General features: G+C 40.5%; 1 protein-coding gene and 1 long non-coding RNA gene across 2 annotated transcripts in view; one reads left to right on the top strand and one right to left on the bottom strand.

Annotated features, from left to right (window-relative positions):
• The window catches only part of PDE6D (phosphodiesterase 6D), a 34,757-nt gene that overhangs the window by 1,255 nt on the left and 11,821 nt on the right, over positions 1-21,681 (bottom strand). Inside the window, exons 2-4 of the mRNA XM_068200548.1 lie at positions 5,919-6,007; positions 2,616-2,741; positions 1,706-1,811 (exon numbers count right to left, since the gene is read on the bottom strand). Coding sequence (XP_068056649.1) covers positions 1,706-1,811; positions 2,616-2,741; positions 5,919-6,007 — 321 coding nt within the window. The remainder of the gene's footprint in view (positions 1-1,705; positions 1,812-2,615; positions 2,742-5,918; positions 6,008-21,681) is intronic.
• LOC137479881 (uncharacterized) lies at positions 6,367-10,067 on the top strand. Its single transcript, XR_011002573.1, has 2 exons — positions 6,367-6,604; positions 6,644-10,067. It is a non-coding gene; the product is annotated as an uncharacterized lncRNA (long non-coding RNA).

Here is a 21,681-nt window from a genome sequence, read left to right as displayed (position 1 = left end):
CCTCCACTGTGGCTCTTGGTGACTGTAACACTGGACCTGCTAAGAGTGTAAGGTTTTGCTGTGGTGTGGACAACACTTGAACTTAAGTGTCAGGGAATGTCCTCAATCTGATACTTGATCATCTGGGGAACTCTTCATGCACAGTGCCTTGGTTAGCACCAAGTATCACATCTCCATTCTCTCCTGTTTGGAAACACCAAGACAAAAAGGTCTTTGGGAATATCAGAAAATATGGGGCTCTCCAAATCTTGGCAGCTGTAAAATGATGACTTCTTTGGGCCATAAATTCCCCTATGGATTTCTTTGGGCTGGGGGGGGTTTCTACTGAAAAGCCTCAAGAATGACTTTAGGATAACTCTAAATAGGAGAGAGAAACCTGGGCTCCCCACTGCAAGTGGACACACTTCAGGGAACAAATGGGACATGGGAAAATCCTCAAGGTCATTTGAAAACTAACTTCTCTTGACTCCCAGTCCTGAAAATGTCTTCAATTCCTGAGATGATCAAAAGCAACTTGTCAGATGTCTTTGTTTCTTTATTCTGGTTCCCAAATCTGGCTCCTCCTGAACTGACAGTGCCTCTGGGAGCTGAGGGTGTAAGCAGCACCTCCAAGGTTCTGAGCAGGCTGTGCCAGGAGCACTACTGGAACATTGGTGCTCTCCTCCAAGCCTGCTCTCTTTGAAACGTGCTGTGAATGGGAATCGGTGACGGTAGCTCCCATCCCAGTGCCTCCTCTATGCGACTGGCTTTGCTCCAGACAGGGAATGAGAGGGAAAATGCTGGAGAAGGAGATCTTCCAGAGGACACAGTGATCTTGCGGTGAGACTGGCTGCTCCCTGTCTGCCTCTTGTTGGCAGCAGGGTTCCCAAACCCTTCTGTTTCTGGCAGTCCAGCACTGCAGGGAGGATGGTTACCCTTCCCAAGAGCCTCCCTCCAGGAGCCTTTTCCATCATCCCCCCAAAGCTGGAGCCTGGCTGCCCACACCGAGCAATGCCCAGCACATGTTACTGTGGTACATCCGAGGCATCGCTGCCCTGCTCAGAAGCCCATGTTCACACAGAGCCAGAAGTAGACTTTGTGAGGCTGTGTGAATCTTCCTGCAGGTGACTGTAAAATGACTGATTCCTGATTCCTCCCGTTAAAGGTATTTTAGCCCCAGATACAACTCTGTGCGTAGTGTATATAAATGTGTATCTATGCATATACACTAAGTGTGTATAAGCCAATGTTAAAGACACAGTGCTCAGTAAAATATTAGAGTGATGAAACAAACACTAGAGCAGCTACTACAGGTGATATATGGCATGAACTGAACTACCTTGGACAGGAGTCAATGATCAATACCTGATTTTAAAATGGCCCAAAAACCTGCTGTTTTTTTTCCCCTGGATGTAAGGGGTATTAAGTTGTAAAACATTTTAAAATCCTTTCACGATTCACCTTCCAAAAAAATTAAACAACTTTATTAAAGAATCATTTTCACTTTCTCCAAACCTTTATTGCTATATTAATGCAAATTGGACCTATGGGAAGGAAGGTAATGAGGTTGGCTTAACCCCTTTTATCTCTCAACAACTAACAGGAGTGAGATGATTCAGAGCTGGTAGCAGTTCCCTCTTCTCCTTCCCACCGCTGCCCCCAAGGAAATGCCATGCACTGCTTTTGCTTTGCCTGCTCTCAGACTCTGCAAGCCCAAGGCACTCACGTTAAAACGTTAGCTGGCATCATCTGTGATTCAGGTGCTGCCTCTATCAAGGACTGCCAAGTGTTTGTGGAGTTAGGAATCACAAAACCAAATTCAAAGAACCATTCTGCAAAGTAAAAAAAAAAAAAAAATCCAGAGGCATTTGAAAGAAGAAAATTCACAAATGGTCCTTTTGCTCTTCACGTGACAGGCCAGGGAACTCCCTAAACTGTCCTGCTGGGCTGCCAACATTTTACATTTAAATTATTTTGTACAGCTTAAACTGCACTGAACCCTGCCCTCCTCTTAGAGCACATACTTACTCCCTTTCTAAAATAGCTGATGGTACTGGTGAGGTCACACCACTTCCGTGGCATTTGGTGAAAATTTCAACACACCTAATTGGGAACAGGGAAACCACCCTCCTCCTCTTGCAGACATCCTGGGATGCAGCTGAGGTTCAGTGTGCAAATGGTTGCCCAAAAGACACAGAGCTCAATGTTTTATCTGCCCCTCCTCCAGCCCAGAGTAAGAGCAGCACTGCGGTGAGGGGGGTCAGATGTGCAGTTGTGGGGTCACTGGCACTGCTGTAACCCAGGTAAACCAGAGGCTCCAGCCTGGCACTCTGAGGAAGACCCAGGAATTGCAGTAATAGCTGACTCTGAAATAGCCTGTTTCCTTGCCTCAGGCAGCCTGTGATGGATTTATGCCCTCAGGCATGATTACCCAGCTTTTTTGCTTACATAACAAAGTGTTAATACACTTATGAAATGCAATCCTTAATACTGTGGCCCATTAGTCCTGACAAGATGAAAGCTTCAGTGCTACTCTGAAAAATTAAAATCACCACATTCAACCCATTTTAGTCACTCTAATCCCTGCCCTGCTGGGGGTCAGTCCCTGTGCTGCAGCACACAGAGCACATCCATACCTTCTAGACACTGCCCTTTGAAATAAACTTTCTGTTCCAGACGGAATTTTTCCATTTGTTCTGCTGAGGAAAAGTTTAACTCCCGAGATACTGCTTTGCATTTCAGGATTTTTTTAGGAACTCGAGCTGTGAAACAGATAAAGAAGCATTATTTGGACACAATAAAATCCAGCTTCTGCAGGTACTATTATTCTGTACTTGGAAATAATGATTAGGACTAATACAAGATCATAGCAGCAGGAAAAATGCAAACACAAAGGACTTTGTTTTGACATTTGTTTTTACATTTGCAAGAGTGGAATCAAAGATGCAAATACCTTAAGTACCCTGCCCACAGCCAAAAATGAAGTTTATGACAGAACCAGGCATACAGTACTCATCTCTCAGAACCAGACTCCTGGTTCTTAGTTGTGTTTTACTAAACCCCATAATTTTTCAAGTTGAAATATAAGATGCAACTTAAATTTGTACTTTAAGAATTGTGCTGAAGATCACTGGCAGCCAAAGGGCTGCTTAGCACACCAAGCTTCTTAGCCCTTCTCACTTTTCCTTCCCTTTCAGACTGTGCATTCCCAGAGCAAACCCCAATCGTGTGTTTCTCAGCCCAGCAGCACTTCCTCAGCCATCTCAGAGCTCTGGGAACTGTCCTGTAGAAGTAAATGCCTATTCCCTTAACACTGAGACCTGCCCAGGCTGTAAAGCCAGAACTACTCTGGAAGGTTTAAGAGAGCAATTTGACAACCCAGGTTTCTGGGCTCTTGCAATGGGTGAGACACCAACAGCAAGTGACAAACTGTACCTGGTAGATATTTCACAAGATGATTTTTTAGAGGCGGAGGAGTAAGAGAAGGGACAGTTTGAGAGCACTGACTATGAGTCCTAATCAGGAGAATATGAGGGGGGAGTCAGACCAGTAAAAATCTCCCAAGCCTGTCATACTTCAGTGGTGTGATTGTGCATAATTCCTTCCTGCATCTTAGAGAATGTTTCATGTGAATTTTTTAGAAATAAAGAGGGGAGGGAAGGCAGCTGGCATGTGCTTTATGAGCCAAACTGTTCCAAAATGGAAGGCATATCAAAACATCCATGAGCAGGGAGCAGGCTGGTGTTTAACAAATGCAGAAGTCTCCCAAACCCCAGGCAAATCTATCTAATATAGAACAGTTCTATGGAGTAGGACCTTGATATGACACCAATCTCAAGAGCTGGAGGCTTAGGGAATGTGAGCCAGCATCCTATCCCAAGGAGAAGTACACAGCTTGGTAAAAAAGAAAAAAAAAAGATTAAAAAGAAAATTAGAAGTGTAAGGCAAGAGTTTTAAATATAAAAGATCTCTAATTATTTTTATGGGATTTTTTGCACCATAAAAACCTGCATAGCACCATCCTTTACTGCTCTCACCAGTACAGACTACACAACTGTGGATAAACATCCCTTTGCAGTTAAGAGTAAAATGACTAGTTAGAACTATTCTGCAATTTAGTGATTTCATTTCTTTCATCCCCAATACAGAGTCCTGAGAATGTTTGCTTTAACATTATAAAACTACCAAAAAAATAGTTACTTTTTTAATAAAAGTAGGACTGTGTTGTCTTTAAACATCTGATTTAAGACATTTTAATTTACATTTATACCATCAAGTAAATTTTTAATTGAAATTATTTATTTTAAGCTTATTTTACTTCTATTTATCTCTTTTTTTTTTCCTATTAAAAGTAGAAAAGAAGGAAATTTGATTCTCATCAGTTAAATCCATTTTAAAACATGCTGGGATGCAGATAAGCATAGACTTAACCCTGTATTTACTAGTGCTTTTTGTTAACTTGAGGATGTACTATACCTGCACACTTATTTAAGCACTTACATAGTTAACATACATGTAGTCAGATGCTTAATGCTGATTAGATTAGAAAGTGATGAATGACACATATCTTATTTACTCACAAGTAATTCTGGGTCCAATCTTTTAGTTAGAAACTGAAATTCAATTAAAATATTAATATAATTATGTTTGCATTTAGTTTAAATAAAGCTACCTTAAATATGTGGGACCTTGAAGAAAGCAAGTTATCTTAGCCAAACTGATTTTACACTTTAAACTACACCTTTACTTAGATAATGAAAGGACTATTTGTATGTCATGAATGCAAGCTGGCTGTGGGGATTCTGTAAGAGCTACATCTCAGCAGCTTAACCCAAGATTTGCTTGTATATTGGAAAAACCAAACTTTACAGATTTGCATCTTCCAAATTGCCTCCCAGTTTCAAATGGCCTGTCACTGAATAGAGATGACTGGAAAAGCGCCTGCTGTCAAATGCTGCTTTAGATGATTAATTCTGGTTTCAGGTGCTCAGGCTGTGATTTTTACTACTTAAGGCAGTTTAATGCTAAGACTTTGGCAGCAATCCAGTACCACATTAATATTGTTTTTATTTCATGTAAGTGGTAATAGTAAATTAAGGTAGTAATACAGTATCATGATTGAAACGTAAGAGTTCGTTTTATAAAGAAATTTGTACTTAAATAAAATAGAAGTCATGTTTAAAAAGCAAATAGAAGTCCTGCCTAAAGAAAATGTATTTTATTCACTCTGCTATATATTTGGTTCTTTGTTTGCTGTGTCTAGACTTGATTTGCCCTAAATAGCCACAGAACACACACACACACACACACAAGTACTATATAATGACTTTAAGACACATATGGATTTAATTTTAGAACAATTATTCTGTTTGTCCTCACTGCTTCTGCTGCAGGACTGTAGCAGAACTGCATTTTCCCACACCTTTTAATTCACCATCAGATTACCCTGCTTTGTTGATGTCTCCCCTCCTTCTCAGTCTATTTATTAAGCATAAACTATCTACCTCAGATTTCTTTTCTAGCTAAGACATACAAGAACTGCTTTTCTTGTCTCTTCTCCCAAGGAAGACCATCCTCCCATCTGTAATCTTTTCAGTGGCTTCTCCTAATAGCTCTCCTCTGCATCTATCACAGTTGCAGTCATCCATCTTCTAGATGGATGAGTGAACTGTGCACCAGATAAGATCTTAACTATTCCTTGTACAATGGGCATTAATCTCAGGCCAGAGTATGTTTTCATTAATTCCCCAAGTTGCTCTGATGGAGATGACAGTTCCTGTTTTATTTGCAATGAAAATCTGAGGCACAGTGAGGTGATATGATTTGCCCAAGTGACAAAGGTGACATCTGTCCTTCAAAGCAGGGGTATGTTTGCAACTCAGGTGACCCAGACATGCAGCACCACCCAGCCCCAAATGCACAGTGAAGTCACACAGTACCTTCATGCTCCACTCCAGGTACAGACAGATCTTCTGTTCCTTGCCAGAGGATTTTCCCTGTTTCTGCATCCCGAAGGTTCATCCAATTTCTGATTGGGAAGCAAATAAGGAAAACAAGGTATCTATATCCCTAAATGCTGTGTGTAGTATTCTTTGCTGAGCTCTGAAATAGACCACTCCAGCTGAGTTTCAGTCATGGTTTCTGGTTCTCAGCAGGCCAAGAAGAGGAGATGCTTTTTCCCTGAGAATAAATAAACAAACCAACCTCTGACCAGAATGAATGCAACAAGAGTTATATAGCCACAGATTTAGTTTTCACTTCAGACTGAAGCTTGTTAATCTCATTTATCATTTTCCAATGCTTCTGAAGGATAAAGGCAGTGTCAATGTGCTGCAGAGAAGCGAGAACGTTGCTAACAATAACAGATTATTACACAAACAATGCTCTTCTCCAGCATTTGAAAATGGCTAGGAAAAGGAGTCCTTTCTACATAACATGAGAAAAAGAATAACATTCAATCCAGCTTGTTTTCTTAGCTTACAAAGTATTAATATCAAGGGTTGTTCTCTCTTGCTGTTGACCGTGTAACTGGCACTCATTGGAATTTTTCAGCTGCTGAGTGCTAAGCAAAGAGAGATCTTCTCTTTTCACTCTCAGCAAGTGAGGCTGTGCCAGCTTCCAAAATGTCCCAATCAGTGAATTAGTCAATAAATCTATAGGCAAGTAGGAAATATTCCTATTTCCAAAGGGACAGTTAACAATGACCTTAACTACACCTTTGAAAAATCTCTCTCTCAGGGTAACTCAGACACTGGCAGCTCAGAACAAGGAGCCTGCACACCTGCATGATGCCATCCTGAACAGAGACAAAGCCATCCATAAGCCTCAGGCCCTCCTGCTCCACAGCTCCTCAGGGTGGCTCTGAGGATTCACCAGTGTCAATGCCAGAGACTGAACAGAGCAGGATCTGTGGGATGAGCCCACACAAACCAGAGCCTTTCCAGAACTCCCTTTGGCTGCATTATGGCAGCACACCCTTCGTAGTCAGTACTGCCTACAACAACTGCTCAAGGAACTGGCTGGGGAGGTGGAGAGACAGGAGAGGGACAATATGGACCTCGACATGGGTATAAATAGGAGCTGTTGGAGATCTGCATATTGAACTCATCCTCTAACACACAGTTTCCAGGCAGACTCACACAAACTCATCACACTGATCACATTTTTCCAGAGCTCCCGGGAAGAAACAGATGCTTTAGCAAATTTTGCATCACAGACGAACATTTGTTTTAAAATTATGTGTGTGGAGGAGGGGAAGAGAAGATGGCTGCTTCAGCAGAGATGTGAGGATTGTTCCCCTTGCTGAACGCTGGTAAGACTTTCCATGCCCCACTGAAAAGACAAAGAGAATGTGTGCACAGGGCCTGTTCACATAAAGATTAGCAGCAACTTAGAGAATGGAAAGAGGGAACATAGGGCAGCCTGGTCATGTCCTTCTAGGCTTGTTCCAAACACATTGTATCTACCACTTGTTCTGGGATTAAGGCAAAAAAGAAAGGGGCAGAAGATGAAAAGCATCCTCCCAGGGCCCCGTTTGGCACCTCCATATCCTAGCAGGAAGCTTCAAAGTGGAGCTCTCTCCCCAGCCAGCAACCCAAGTGAGACAGGGGCTGGCAGGGAGTCAGAGAGAGAAAGTGAACAGCAGAATGGCAAGAAGAACCTGCAGCAGGGCTGGGCACTTCATGTGGTGCTGGCTGAAAAACTCCATGTCCTCAGCCAACACAACCTGCAGGATGGAACTGCCCCAACAGTAATTTAAAATGCCAAAAAAACCCAACATTTTTCCATACATCTTCCCACACACAAACATACAAATTAGCCAGGGTGAAGCTATTTGCATAGAAAGCAGTGTGCCATCTATCAAATGCCATGTACAAGGGGAAAATAACAAATGAGACAATCTGAGCATCTCACGGACAAACTCGTTTATCTTCCCAATACTCTGCCACACAAACACTCTTAACTATTAGCTGAACAGTAATTTAGTAAATTGGGCACTTGATTATCAAAAACCTGTACTACCTTTAAAAAATGGTCCTCTCACAAGTATTTATTTACTGTTTGCTCACTATCAGTATCAGTCAGAGTTATGAGCTCCAGGTTTGGCCGCAGGCTGTGCAGAGCCAAACTGAGCACTAACCAAGTTCCTCTGAACTGGAAATGAAAGACTGACCAGGACAGCAAACCCAGCACTCTAAAGGAACTGATCCAGCCTCTCAGCTGCTCTATCAGTACTCTAACTAATGGACCATTCCTTTTCCTTGTCATGACTTGCCTTGCCTTCCCATTCCTCTTCCCCTGTTAATTTTTGGAGCACTCTAAAATCACACTCACCAGTTTCAAAAGTATTATATCAGAAGTTCCCTTCAGTGAGAAGTAGCCTGACAGCTTAATTATTATCCTTACTTGAAAGACACAGTTATAGTGTTAGTGACCTACTATTTCTGGTGAGAGAAAACATTACTGTACACTACTGACCTCTGTAACTTCTCTCTATCAGGATTTCTCTCAATCCAGTCCAAGAAAGGTGATACAAGTTATGCTGCTGTGCTGAACAATGCTAACGTTTAAAATGTATGTTAACATTTGGGGTGTTGGACATCCATAAATTCTATCTGGCTTTATTTTGTTTATGGATGTTCCACTGTAAAAGTAAATCCATGCAGGACAGCCTGCCCCATGCTTTGTATTATGACTGTCAAATTCAAGATGAAGAATAAATAAAAAGCTCAAGGCTCCACTCTTGCTGATGAGACCATGCCTCATGCAATGCATGAAACAATTCCTAGAAAATATCTTGTATTTAAACAATCTGAACATTGCTAGCCTGTGTAAATTCCTTATCAAATAAATAAAGGTTTAATGTCAGTGTAGTCAAAGGCTTCCTGACCTTGACAAATCCATGTGCTGTTCAGGGCACTCTTTTCCAACTTCTGCAAATGAAGAAACAAAATCAACCTGCTAATCAGAGTGTATACAAAGAGTAAAAAATTGTGGACCCAGACATATTTGAAGGGATCAGAATACACTAGCCAGTTCACAAGTTTTTCCCAGTAACTAAACATTATTAAAAGGGAAGAACAAATCATCAGATCTTAAAAGCATGGACACACACACAGTCTTTCTATTGGAAAAAACACTTCATGTACAAGAGGTTAATTATTTTTTAAAAATAAACATTTAAAAAGAAGCAGGCATCTGAAAAAAAGTTTTAGTCAAAACTGAGATAATGTATAAACCTTAATGGAATTTAAAAAAAAAAAGCAGCAAACCCCATCACAAGTGATTTTTTGACACGGGAATACCTGACAAAGCAGCAGCTGTGCTGCTTACCTAGTTAGCAGCTTATCAACACTATTTCTGTCATGTTGGATAGGAAGGCTGGTAATACATCATACCCCAGAGCGAAGAAAATGGAGATCTTGAACGAAACCCACACACACTATTATCTTCTAATGTGTTTAATTGGTTTAAGATTCTTGCACCCCAGCAGGAGAGATATTGTTGATACTAAAAATAAAGAGTGTTCTACCTCCTGAGCAGCAGTGGAGACCTGCAGGCAGAATGAAGAGGGCATTTTAAGCATTATTGAGAAGGAGAAAGTAAATTCATATTGGCCTGATACAATTACTCTTTTTGAAGAGGTTCATGTTAAGCCATTTGACAGGGCAAGTAGGAAGCCTGGCAGTTCCAGCTGTGTGAAGTTTGTATATGTTGGGGGGGGGGGTTTGAAGGAAGAACATTAGTGTATTCCTAATTCAGTTTCTCACTCTTAGACCATTAAATTTTCATTAATTTGTATTTTGGGGGCTTGGGGTGGGTTTTTTTGGAAATGATGTCTGATTTAAGACTCAGTAGATCAAATACTCTTCAATCCTGAAGGCAAGAAAGGATTAGGTAGAACGGCAGAAGGAAGGGTGTACTGTTGATCTATTTATATTCCACCACCTATTGGGTCAGCAAAGTCTTACATAAAAGCTTTGTAGTAGCTGGAACTTGACTTGCTTTATATACTTTACATGAATTAGCTCCCTCACAGACCTACTTTGCTTAGCTTGATGAAGGGAAATGGTTTGTGCATTTCTAAATCCAAATTTTGCTTTCTTGAATACCTATGATGTCAGAAGTTCTTTCTTTTTTGTATCTGTCATAGAGATCACTGGGTTCAAACAAATCAGCATGTACATCCTTATCTTTCAGTGTATTAGCCTTGCAAAAGATTGCCTTGTATTACCATACTTGTAATTAAGAGTAGCCTTGAGGAAGAGAATGAGTACAAACAAAATTTATCATAAAGTAGTATGGAGTTATAAGAAGTTCTGCCTCAATCTCCCTGACTATTATTTGTATGTTGTAATGTTTAGCATTGAATATTTCAAAGGCAGTGGCAAACAGTAGGTATTGTTTCTCCTGTTAAAATGATCGTTTTTCATTTTATTCCTTGCAGTCCATGTCTACACCATTCTAAAAACCTCAGAAACTGCTGTATTCTTATATTTCATAATAAAAACAAGGCTAATGTTCATAACCACTCCTAGAAGGAAGGTCTTTCATCATCCCTGCCAGCTTTTTTTTTTTTTTTCTCACATGAAATGCAACATTAAAAACAGTTCATTACCTGCCAGGTGTAAACAGCATCTCAACAGTAACATGTTAATGAGACCTGTCCTCTGGGAGAAGGTGGAGCTGAAAGCCCTGAACAATTCAGACAACAATCTCTATTGTAGACCAAAAAAAGCTTCTGATCAGGACGCACCAACCTTCACTCCTGATTTTACATGGTCTGTTGTGAAAAGCAGACACAACCAGGCAGTCATGGCATAGGAAAGCATGTTACCTTACAGGGAAATAAAGATCAAACTTTAGGGATTATATTTTTATCAGACATATTTTCCCAGAAGAATATTTACATTTGTTTCAATCCAGTCTGAGGAATAAGGACCAATATAAATTATGCAAAGTAACTACCAAACTGCAGGACTACGAAGCAGACCACCTAAATAGCCTTACACTTCTCCACTCATGCCATTCATCCTTTAACTTTATGCCATCTCTACTCTCACTTTTTATTACAATTCCCAAATCCCTCTTCCACAGAACTCCTAACTGTGTGCTTAAATTTAAGCATATGCACAGACATTCTGCTGATTCAGGTTCTTGAATTCACTCTGTCACACTCATGAGAAATGCTGCTGTCTGCGGTTTAATAAACCACGAGTACACATGCTGGCAGTGTTCCTCCTAGCCTAAGGATGAAATTCAGTGCAAAATCCTATCTAGTGAATGAGCATCCATCCATTCTGTGTACAGGAATACCAACACACAAAAAACTGGAAGTTATTCCGCAAACATTACTGGAGCCTTGGGGTATAGTAACTGTCAACTTCTGCTTTCAGAAAGCAATGCACTTCGTTGAGTTCCTGATTAGACAGAAAACATGATGTGACAGTTCTCACAGGGGCAGAACTTTAAAAAAACTCATCTATTATACACCAACTTTCCTGGAGTGATGCACAAGATATGGATTACTGTGCTCCCAAAATGATGGGAGGTGCTGGAAAGGTGTTCTATTAAATCCTCAAATGGAAGGAAGCCAATTATCCCTTCAAAGCACTCCTGGCACTCCTTCACTTGCTGTAAAAAAGCGTGCTTTTAATGTCTCCTGTACAGAACAAATTGCTGTGCAACAGAAGCCAGGGAGATCCACAGATTAATGTGAACCACATGACAAAATGCAGCAAAAATCCTCAGCAACCAACAAAGTAATTTCACAGAAAATTATGTAATCAGAGGGATATATTTAACAGCTACAGCATCACAGCAAAAAGATCAACACAATATCATATACTTGTATACTTTGTACTTCCCTTTATACTTTCTGCCTTACATCTTTGTGTGTGCCTGCACACATCTGGTATCACACAACAAATTTCCATTTAACGTCCATCAGACAGCTCTGGATTAAGCTGCTCTTGGCCCATATTTGGAAAGACAGTTACACAAGTTACTACACACCGTGTCAACCTTACCTTAGCTGCAACAGATTATGCTAAAAGGGAAGAAATTAATATTGCTCCATTCCATTGTGTTAAGTAGACAGAGTTCTGACCGTTCCCACCGGGCAGTGAAGCTCCAGTACTCCCTGCTGTATGTCACATCCTCCCTGCACCTTGGGTGACCATTTTGAAGCTGAGCTGTGCTCACACCAAGTATTTCCTGCTTGAGCCTCTGAATACATTTCAACTTAGCAGGGTTCATGTTGAGGCACACTGCAAAAGTCTGCAACAAAAATGCAGCCTGGGTCTGTTCACAGCCAGATCAGCTGCAATGGGGTGCCAATAAATTAGAGAAGTACAGAACCTGTTTACCTCTACAAACACTGGAAATGGAGTAAACCTACGTTCAGCATTTGCTAATAAAAATTTTAACCAGTGAAACATGTGTGTCTTCAAACAGTTTGGGTTGAAAGACACAAATATTATTCAGTATTTTCATCAAAATGAACAACATCCATCTCTACACCACAGCATCCTAGTGACATCAGGTAGCAAAATAAGGCAGAGTTTAAATTAGTGTTTAATTTTCACTGTTGGCAATTAACTGTCTGAAAATATTCAGTGAAATCTCTCCAAAACTTAAATATTTAAATCAGAATTCGTGACACTTACAATAGTCTTAACAAAAGCAGGTACTTGTAATAAAACAATGAAGATGGAGAGCTCCTAGACTCTGGAAGGAGAAGTGTCCAGCATGGGCAGGCAGGGTGAGAGAATGTTTTGTTTCTTTGGTAATACCCACAAGTATTGCCAGCTAAGCCAAACTTCCATTTCACTGACTCTTCCCCTCTCCCTCAAACCAAAGGAGCAAGAAATAAATGGATGTACATTTTAAAAGAAAGAGTTAGAGACCTACTGAGGATGAAGCTAAGTGTCAGCAGGAAGGAAAAAGGGAAAAAAGAATAAATTATAGTGGTTTGCAAGCAGCTGATCAGGGATGTAGACACTATTGCTTCAAGATGAGTCAGATGCAGTCAGATGAAGTTCAGATGAGTCTAGTGTGAAAAAGCTTAACTCTTAGAAAGTCCAGCAATTTTTGTTACTGCTGAGCAATAGAAACTGATTTAGGCATTTGCAAGTAACCTTTGATTCCTTCAGACAAAAGCAGTGTGTGACACTCCTGAGCAGCTCCTGCCTGCAGCAGATGAAGAGACTGCCCTGTTACCCTGGCACACCAGCAAAGCCTACAAGGCAAAGCTCCTGGAGAGCATGCCAGGCACTCCTCTGGGAACTAAGCTCAACCCAGGGAGACTAAACCACTTCCAATCTCAAACCAAACCCCATACCTAAGATCTGAGACCCCTAACAAAAAATTTAAAGTAAAACCCAAAATGTACTTGTGGTACAATGAATGCAATGTTGTTCAAAGTTTGGGAAAAAGCTCCAAATCAAATCTACACACACGTCACTGGCTTGGGGAGCAGATTCCCCTGTCAGAGCGAGCAAGCTGCCTTCTGAGCCAGATCTGTTTGCTACTATTAAAAACACGCTTTGTTTCCTCTAGAGACAGATGTTAAAAAGATTCCTAGAACCAGACAACAGTGCCAAAATAAAAGCAAGCTGAAGCAATGTAGTGGCTTTCTGCTGTTTTCTGCTGCCTGTGTTTTTAAGGTTTTTCTTTGGCTTATCTCAATAGCCTTGACAGAGCTCCTTTATACCAACACCTCAGCAGGAAAAACAACATGTGATCACATCTGGAGATTGCTTTACAATCTAGCTAGTAAAACAATCAATAACTTGGAAAAACTCATCATTCCTTGCAGGACCAGGAATTGCACAAAGAAAATTATTTTCTCTTTTCCAGTGCAGTAACACTCAACTCCTCCCATCTTCCCTGCATTTTAAATGCACCTCACAATTTAGCATGTTAGAAAAGCCTGAGCTTGTGCTAAAGAACCCTTGGAATATTAACATAATTAATGTCATCAGTAATACTCTGAGTTTGTAGAAACAGCAGGTGAATCAATGGGAATGATGTATTCATCTGAGAAAAGAATGTGACCTTTAAAATCCATAGGGCTTTATCAGAATATAATTTTAAAGAGGGTTGCCTGTAGCTCAGAACAAAACTGAATGTAACTACAGAGAAAGCTAACAGAGACACCATGTATACAAGAGAAACTAAAAATACAATTAATACACTGGAACTTTCTTAGAGAAGATGCCTGGCCTATATCAAAAGGTAAGACAGCTTGCAGGACAGATTGAGGAGCCACATCCAGAATGCTTAAAATTAAGTTAAATTCTTTAAAACCCCCAAAAATTGGAATCAGTTTGTCCATTTTTTAATTTTAGCACATCAAACAATTTTCCTCTCTGCAAGTGAACACTGAAAGTGATTCAGCAATTGAAATAACTTTATTTTGTCTTAACTACTTCAAAACAAAAATTTCTTCACAGCTGAACTATTATCGTAACATTTCAAGATTCTCAGCAATAAGTGAACTACACTGAGTTTCATGGAAACAATCTATCAAAGGGTTCTGGTGCATAACTTCATTTTCATAGATAAGGTTGCAGCTAGAAGGCCTCACAGGAATTTATCTCTCTGTAAATTGTTATGGGCTATTGCTCTTTACAGAGCTGATGTCACGATAGTCATGCAATAAAATCAGCATTAATGGAATGAGGCATTTTAAACCTCAATATGCTTCTTTATTTTATACAATTATTCAGCTGTTTTAAAATATGGCTTGCCTATAAAAAAAACCTTGGATTGATTTAATGTCATTTTTGCAACACTGGAGGATTAGATTTTTTATGTCTAAAAGGATCTTCACATTTCTCCATATTGAAGGGCACAGACCTGAGCTGAGGAACAATGACTTCTTTGACCAAATTTTAAAAAGGGATAAACATGGCTGCTTAGCTGGCATTTTCATACAGTTTCACTTGAATGACCTGTAGAGTTGTGTGAAAAGTGGAGAAAAAGCAAACCTAAAAGGCTCTAAAGAGGCAGTTTTATCAGCACTGCTTGTGGCCAGTCGATGCCTTTGTTCCTTGAAGGCCACTGCAGTAATTTCTCTATTGAGCAAAGTGATGTTCATTGAGAATGGCAAAGCTGAGCATCAGCAGGTCCCCCCGCTGTTCTGTTTCTCCATCCAACGCCAAGCAATACCTCAGGCTGAAAGTGTCCCCCTGGTAAAATAAGCAACTGAGAACACAAAAAGCCTCCATGACTTCCAACTGCCTGGTCTTATGTAGTGACTATGTGCTTTTTTCCTCCCATTAGTCTTCAATTTCTTTTTTCTCTCCTTCATTTCACGTCTGTTTGTACAGAATTCTCTAGCACACCAGCCTATTGAGCTCTGAAGACTGCTTCTGATAGTCCAGATTTGTCAGCTTCACGCATTTGAAAAGAATATGTAATTTACTGGAGGCATTAATATATCATGTACTTCTAAGAACAGATATGCAGATTGGAAATTGGTGAGAGATTTGGCTTTGGCACGAACTGCGCTACCAGTGTGCACAGCTTCACACTGCCATTGTCATCTACCAAGTGCCACCCCAGACAAGAGGCAAACCTCAGCAATTAACTGGAGAGACAGGATGCCCCCCTCAACAGGCAATACAGTACAGCTTACTGATCAATAACTTAAACCATACCTAGTACTACACTGTGCTTCAAAAACTTCAACTCATGTTCTCAAAGTAGCATTTTAATAGCTGCCTGCTGTAGAGACTGGGAAATAAGCAAGAAGACTTGCCCACAGCCACACAATGAATCAGTCAGAGAAGAGGAAAGATATCTCAAGAGGTGTTTGGCTTCAAGACTTGTGTTTCAACAGACAATACTGCCTCTCTCTTTAGGCAGCCAGGAACTGTGCTCCCTGGCTGATGGAAACTCTTACTGTAACCTGGAGTGACGGCAGCAGCACGGATTGCTGCCATCATGCTGTGGGGTGGGTGCCAGTGGTTTCCTTCACTCTGTTTCTCTTGCTTTTGTTGGTTTCTCAATCACCCTATCTCGAATGCAAGGTGGTTCTGAATCACTGCCAAGGATTACTAATGGAAGTGGGGAGCAGGAAGGAAATAAAGAGGACTGCTTGCAGATTTATAAGGAGTTTTAAGTGTTTAAAATGCCATATTAAAGCAGGACAGTAAAATGGCTGTGTTGCCTCTGACAATAGAAGCAAAATGGTTCTAAACTAGAAAAATGTGGAAGCCTCTGAAACTTACTTGTTCTTTAAGACAACTTAAAAAAAACACCAGAAATACAAAATAGGAAAGTCATGGGGGAAAATATAGCATTTGTTCCTGCCTTAGTTCATACTAATTCAACTAGAGCTCCGGTGAAAATTTTCTTTTATTTTTCTGTTCTAAGTCTGGACACTCAAGTATATTTTGAGCTCAAAGTGCCTCAATGAATTCAGTGTATAGGTCACGCTCAACATCATAGGTTGTTTTTTGCTGTTTTAAGGCAAGTAGCCACCTAAGCTTAAAAATTTCCACTACTCTAAAAACTAGTGATGCCCGTGATACAAAATTTCTAACATGCTTTAACAAACAAGATTTCCTTCCACAGTTCATTAGGTGTAAAAGAGAGCCCAGTGAATGAGTGGAAACAGCACTTTTCCATGTATTCAAGTTGTCCTCACAACTGCCAGCTCCAGGAACTGCAGCAATAATTTTGCAAAAGGCAGCCAGCAGTAAATCTGAAAGGACAAAGTCTTGGGACAAATGCTATGGCTGTTCACTGCTGGCAGGGACAGGCAGGCTCCATTTTGTACAAAGAGACCATCAATTTTGCACAGAATGACGTTCAGAGAGGACTATGAGTCTAAAGGACTGTTAAGAGATGAACCAGTGTAAACACATTTTGCTTAAGTAAGTCCAAACAGCCTGGTACCCCCATTACTCCACCATCAGCCTCAAGTCAGACTCTTTGAACACTGGATGACAGTGGTTGAGTAATTGAATTTTAGAGAAATTTCCAACTCTTGAAGCTGTTTGGTTAAAATACTAAAAATAAACTCTGTGCTAGGCAGAGTCGTGCTTTCAGAACAAATGCCCAACCAGCTCCACAAGGATCCACAAATGGCCCTGCGACACTGAGATACTCCCTTGCACTGGAAGGGAAATGTACTTTGGATTAGTTATTTCCATATCCACTAAAGCTTCCCAGAGCTGGATTGCAAGCAGTGACTGTGTGGAAATGTCCATGCTGTTGCATCCTGCCTTGTTTCCTTTTTTCATTACATTCTTTCAGAATCTATCGGGATCAGAGGAGGACAAAGACGAAGCACAGTGCTGGAATAAAATAAACTTCTGGAAAAAAGCAGTAAGTTCCAGCAGCAAGCTTTTCCTAACTTAACTTCTCTTGAAAAACTTCCCAGTAGTTCCAGCCTCACCAGATCCTGCTGAGTATGGGCAAGGACTCATTTTTCAATCATTCTTGTGCAATGCACAATTCTTGTTATGCAATTTATTATCACAATTAAAACATTTCAGTAGGCAAGCCTTCAAATCTTAGCCAGCTACCTGTCACTGAACTCCTAAACACTGGGCTCCATTCTTCCTTTCACAAAATGCCATGAAGAAAGATGTATTTGTTTTTTTGGATCTCCTCCATTTTGGAAGGGTGTCTAAACATCTGACAGCCCTACTGCTCCACACAGGCCAGCTCCAAGGAGAAGCAGCAAACCTGTCTCATGGACACACACTGTGACTGTACCCCTGGCACCTGGAGACACAGAATCAGCCTGGAGAGATCTGGCAGCCCCTGCCCACATTAACTCTGGTGCACAGGTCAGGAGCACAGGCTAATGATAACGAGATGGAGCTGCACACAGCCAGCCCAGATACAGTAGGACTTTAGGTGCTCAAGCTCTGTACTGAACCTCACCAGAAAAATTTTGAGCCTCTTTGCCCCCTGGGAGCTATTGCCCTTGTCTGCTTTCTCCACCAGAGGAGTAACCTGTAAAAAATACTGGCTGGCTACTGAGTTGCACAATTAGGTAAAACAACATTTCAGAAACCGATGCAAACGTACTTAGCCGAGCCTCAAATGAGCTGGTTAGAAACTCTACAAAATGGGAACTGAGTTTTACTGGGGTGGGCAGTTTGTGTGCAGTGCATTTTAGTTCAACCAGGATGAGCTGCTTGGCTTTCTAGCACTTGTTCTATTTATTCCTCTACTCCAATCTTCTCAGAGTGACGTCTTCAATAGGAGATCACAACATCCCCTGTACTGGCCAGGGAGATTAAGCAACACACACACACACACACACACACACACACACACACAAATCTAGAAAGCAAGAGTCTTTGAGATTTAACTCAAAATCTATGCTGGTTTGCAATAAAGATTTGACATTTAAATGACTGAATAATGTTAATCTTCTACTAATATTAGACTGCTGTTATGAGGTACTACAGGATAGACCCATGCCATTTTCTTTTGAAAATATATTTCTTTATCACTATATAAAAGATATCTGCTGATTTTCCCCTGGGAATCTTCTGTTCCTGGGAGATACAAATTTAATGTTGGACTTACCCAAGTCTAGGTGGCACTAGACCACAAAAGAGGGAGCAAGGGGTTTGTTTTTCATTTTCATAAAAATATACTATTCACTACTAAAATATCAGATGATACACAATCAAAGCAAAGTCCACCTATTTTTGAAATTACCAGTGTCAGATTCTGTAGTAATTCTTTACAAGGTTTATTGCAATAACAAGGATCCCAAATATACAACAGAGGTAATTAACCTCAAATTTCTATGTGCACATTTATAAAAGACTGCTCTAGGGTGAGAAGCAGGAAGAGAGAAAAGATCACAGTTGAAACAAAAAGAGAAAATTTTTCTTTTGTTAGCAGTCTAGCCATACTACAAAGCAAATACAGACCACAGCAATAATTTTTTTTAATAAAAAAACCAATAATCTTAGCTAGAAGTGCAAAGCTGAATGCTCAGATTTGTAGTCTGCTTTAATTGCTTATTTTTTATCTCTTTCCACTGTAAGACAAAGATGCCATTGAGGATGCATCTCCCCTGATAAGGCAATCAGAACATGAACTGCAATTACAGTAATACTTTGCATAAAGGCTTCCCTTATTAATCCAAAAGAGCTCTATTTCAAAACCCACTATTGCTATTCTCAATAGTGCAAAAATTCTTCTGGATTCTTTGTGCCTGAACTCCAAGCAACTCAACCAGGCTTCCTCTCTGTAGAGAGCCTTTATTTGTTCCATTTCCAAGGATAAAAAAGGCACAGTACAGTGGCACCACTGCAAGTCCAGCAGTTCAACATCATCAGGTTCTTCCTGCTGTTTCTCTGGACTGCTGCCCATGTCAGAGATCAGCACCACGTCGTGCACACACACAGAGGATGTAGGTACTACCCAGACACCTGCGTTTGTAAAGCCTCCTATTAATCATTCCTGTACTGCTATATATTAACATTAAGTAGGTGATTAGTGTGTTAGCAGTCAACAGCCCTGCTAGCTTGGTTACCTCTCAGGTGGATACTGTTTACTCAAGAATTTTTTTGTAATTTCTGTTGGCAAAAAACGTTCCACGAAGAACAAATATATATTCCATCTTTTAATTTAATTCTTTTCCTCAGTCTTCATGAAACAAAACCCAAAAAAACAATCCCCCAGATTTAGTATATAAGACATGACAATTCAACAGATAGACCTGTATTAGCAAGGACTTTGACACAGGTCCTTGAACATCAAATTTAGCAACCAGGAGGAACTGTGGTTTTAAAAAATCTTCAGCAGAAGATTGGCCAAGGCAGAATCAAGGATTTTGTACATTTGAATGACTTCTTACTTCTGGTTAACTGCTCAAAGGCTGGAAGTGCCTACAAGCACATTGCACTGTTACTGGGGAGAGACCCTGTTCTGAGCTGCCCTTAAAACACCCCTCTGTGCACAGGAGAGCAGATATCCTTAACTCTGGATATACAAGCAACTTCAGCTACCACAAAAGTCTTCATGACCCATCATTTTAAGGGATTCAAATGACACTCTTGTTCTCCAGCAATCTTACATAACTGGTGAATGTTTGGTACACAGAAGAAGGCATTTTCATATCAAGAGCTGTTCACAGGTGTCTTTCACATGAAGGACAGATGGTTGTCCTGACAGAGAGAGTTCTGTCCTTGACATTTTACATTTCTGATATAAAGCTGCTTTTGTTTGGTCTCTTGCTCTTCCAGGGAATCAGGAAAGAGCAGAAATAAAAGTGTGTTTGAGGGAATACTGTAAGTTCTGCTTCTGAGAACAGAAACTAGGCCAGGGGATATTTCAGTGTTTCTGTCAAGTGGGGTTTCCACCTATACAGAACAAAGCAAAAAAAATCACTATTGAAAAAGACTTTGTAAAAACATTTAGGGAAAATCTGTAGCTCAGTCTTCAGACAGATTTGTCTCAATTTCAGAGAGGTCTGTAAAAGAGGAAGAATTCATTTGTGCAAAGGACTTCAGGGACCCAGGGATTTTTATTGGGCCATGGAAACTTCAGGCTATGTGTCAGCACTCCAAATTCTCCCCATCAGATCAATAAAGCCTGCAGTCATTACGTCTGATAGCTCCTGCCTTCCAGGAAATGAGCGTGTGAGTTTTATGCTAATTGTTAAAAGGCAGGTGTTCACACCACCAAAATCAATTGTAAAGGGAGCACTTCAGAGATTCTTGTTGGCAGTCTCAAGAGAAAGCAGGAATAAAAGGTCAAGCACTGGATTTCTCCTGCAGTCTGAACTGATTCTGTCTGAACTCCCCTTACTGAACACCTCTTCAACACAATGTTAATTTTTAAACAGTACCTTTCTCTGGCAATTGAATTAACTGGGAATTTGTCACTACAGTCGAGTCAATCCAGATTAATGCATCAAGTGAATTTAGAGTTGAGCTAACTATCCCTTATTTAACCTTTACCTGAATGTTTTTATTCTCCACCAAGAGAGTACAATTCCAAAGTTTTGAAGTGACTTGGAACTGGGATAAAGGGATGTACAGTGGGGAAATCAAGCCAACATGGTTAAACTGGGGTAAAATTTAAGCATGTGAACAATGTGGTTTTACCTAGACTAGAGGTTTTTCCAACAACGTAGCCACCTCTTCTTTGATACTGGGAATAAAAAGTACAGACAGTGCTTTACCCAGTGCAGTACATTTACACTGTGGAGCTACATCTGTTCAAGAACTCCTGGCACCAACAAATTCCATATTGCCCAAGCCAGTTGGCATAAAGATGGTGTGTATTCCCTCAAGGTGAGATTACAGCTCAGTGTGCTATTCAGAAAAATAGGCCAGACAATTGAACTTCCTTTTCCAGGTGGGCTCCTTTGCCCTTTCTCACAAGCAATGCTGGAGAAAGACAAAAATTAATGATATCCCAAAAAGATCCTCTTTACACAGCTTTGAAAACAAATGCCAATTGCAGCTTTCAGGGGACAAGTGCTACTGCTGCAGTACATCTGGTAATTAGTCTATAAGGGCTTCTATTTATGACAGGAGTGAAAACTAACAATTGCAGCAGAAGTAATACCGGCTGAAGACAGCACTGCTGCTTTGTTCAGTCTCCCAGCTGTGCCCAGTGGACCTGTTCTGGCAGGAACGTGATGCTGGAGTTGGTAGAGCAGAAGTCACTCAGTTCTCCTAAAGGTGGTTTATACTTTTTTTGAACCTC

The sequence above is a fragment of the Anomalospiza imberbis genome, chromosome 10, assembly GCF_031753505.1.
Source record: "Anomalospiza imberbis isolate Cuckoo-Finch-1a 21T00152 chromosome 10, ASM3175350v1, whole genome shotgun sequence".
Taxonomy (NCBI): Eukaryota; Metazoa; Chordata; class Aves; order Passeriformes; family Viduidae; genus Anomalospiza; species Anomalospiza imberbis.
This window is presented reverse-complemented; position numbering and strand designations above follow the sequence as displayed.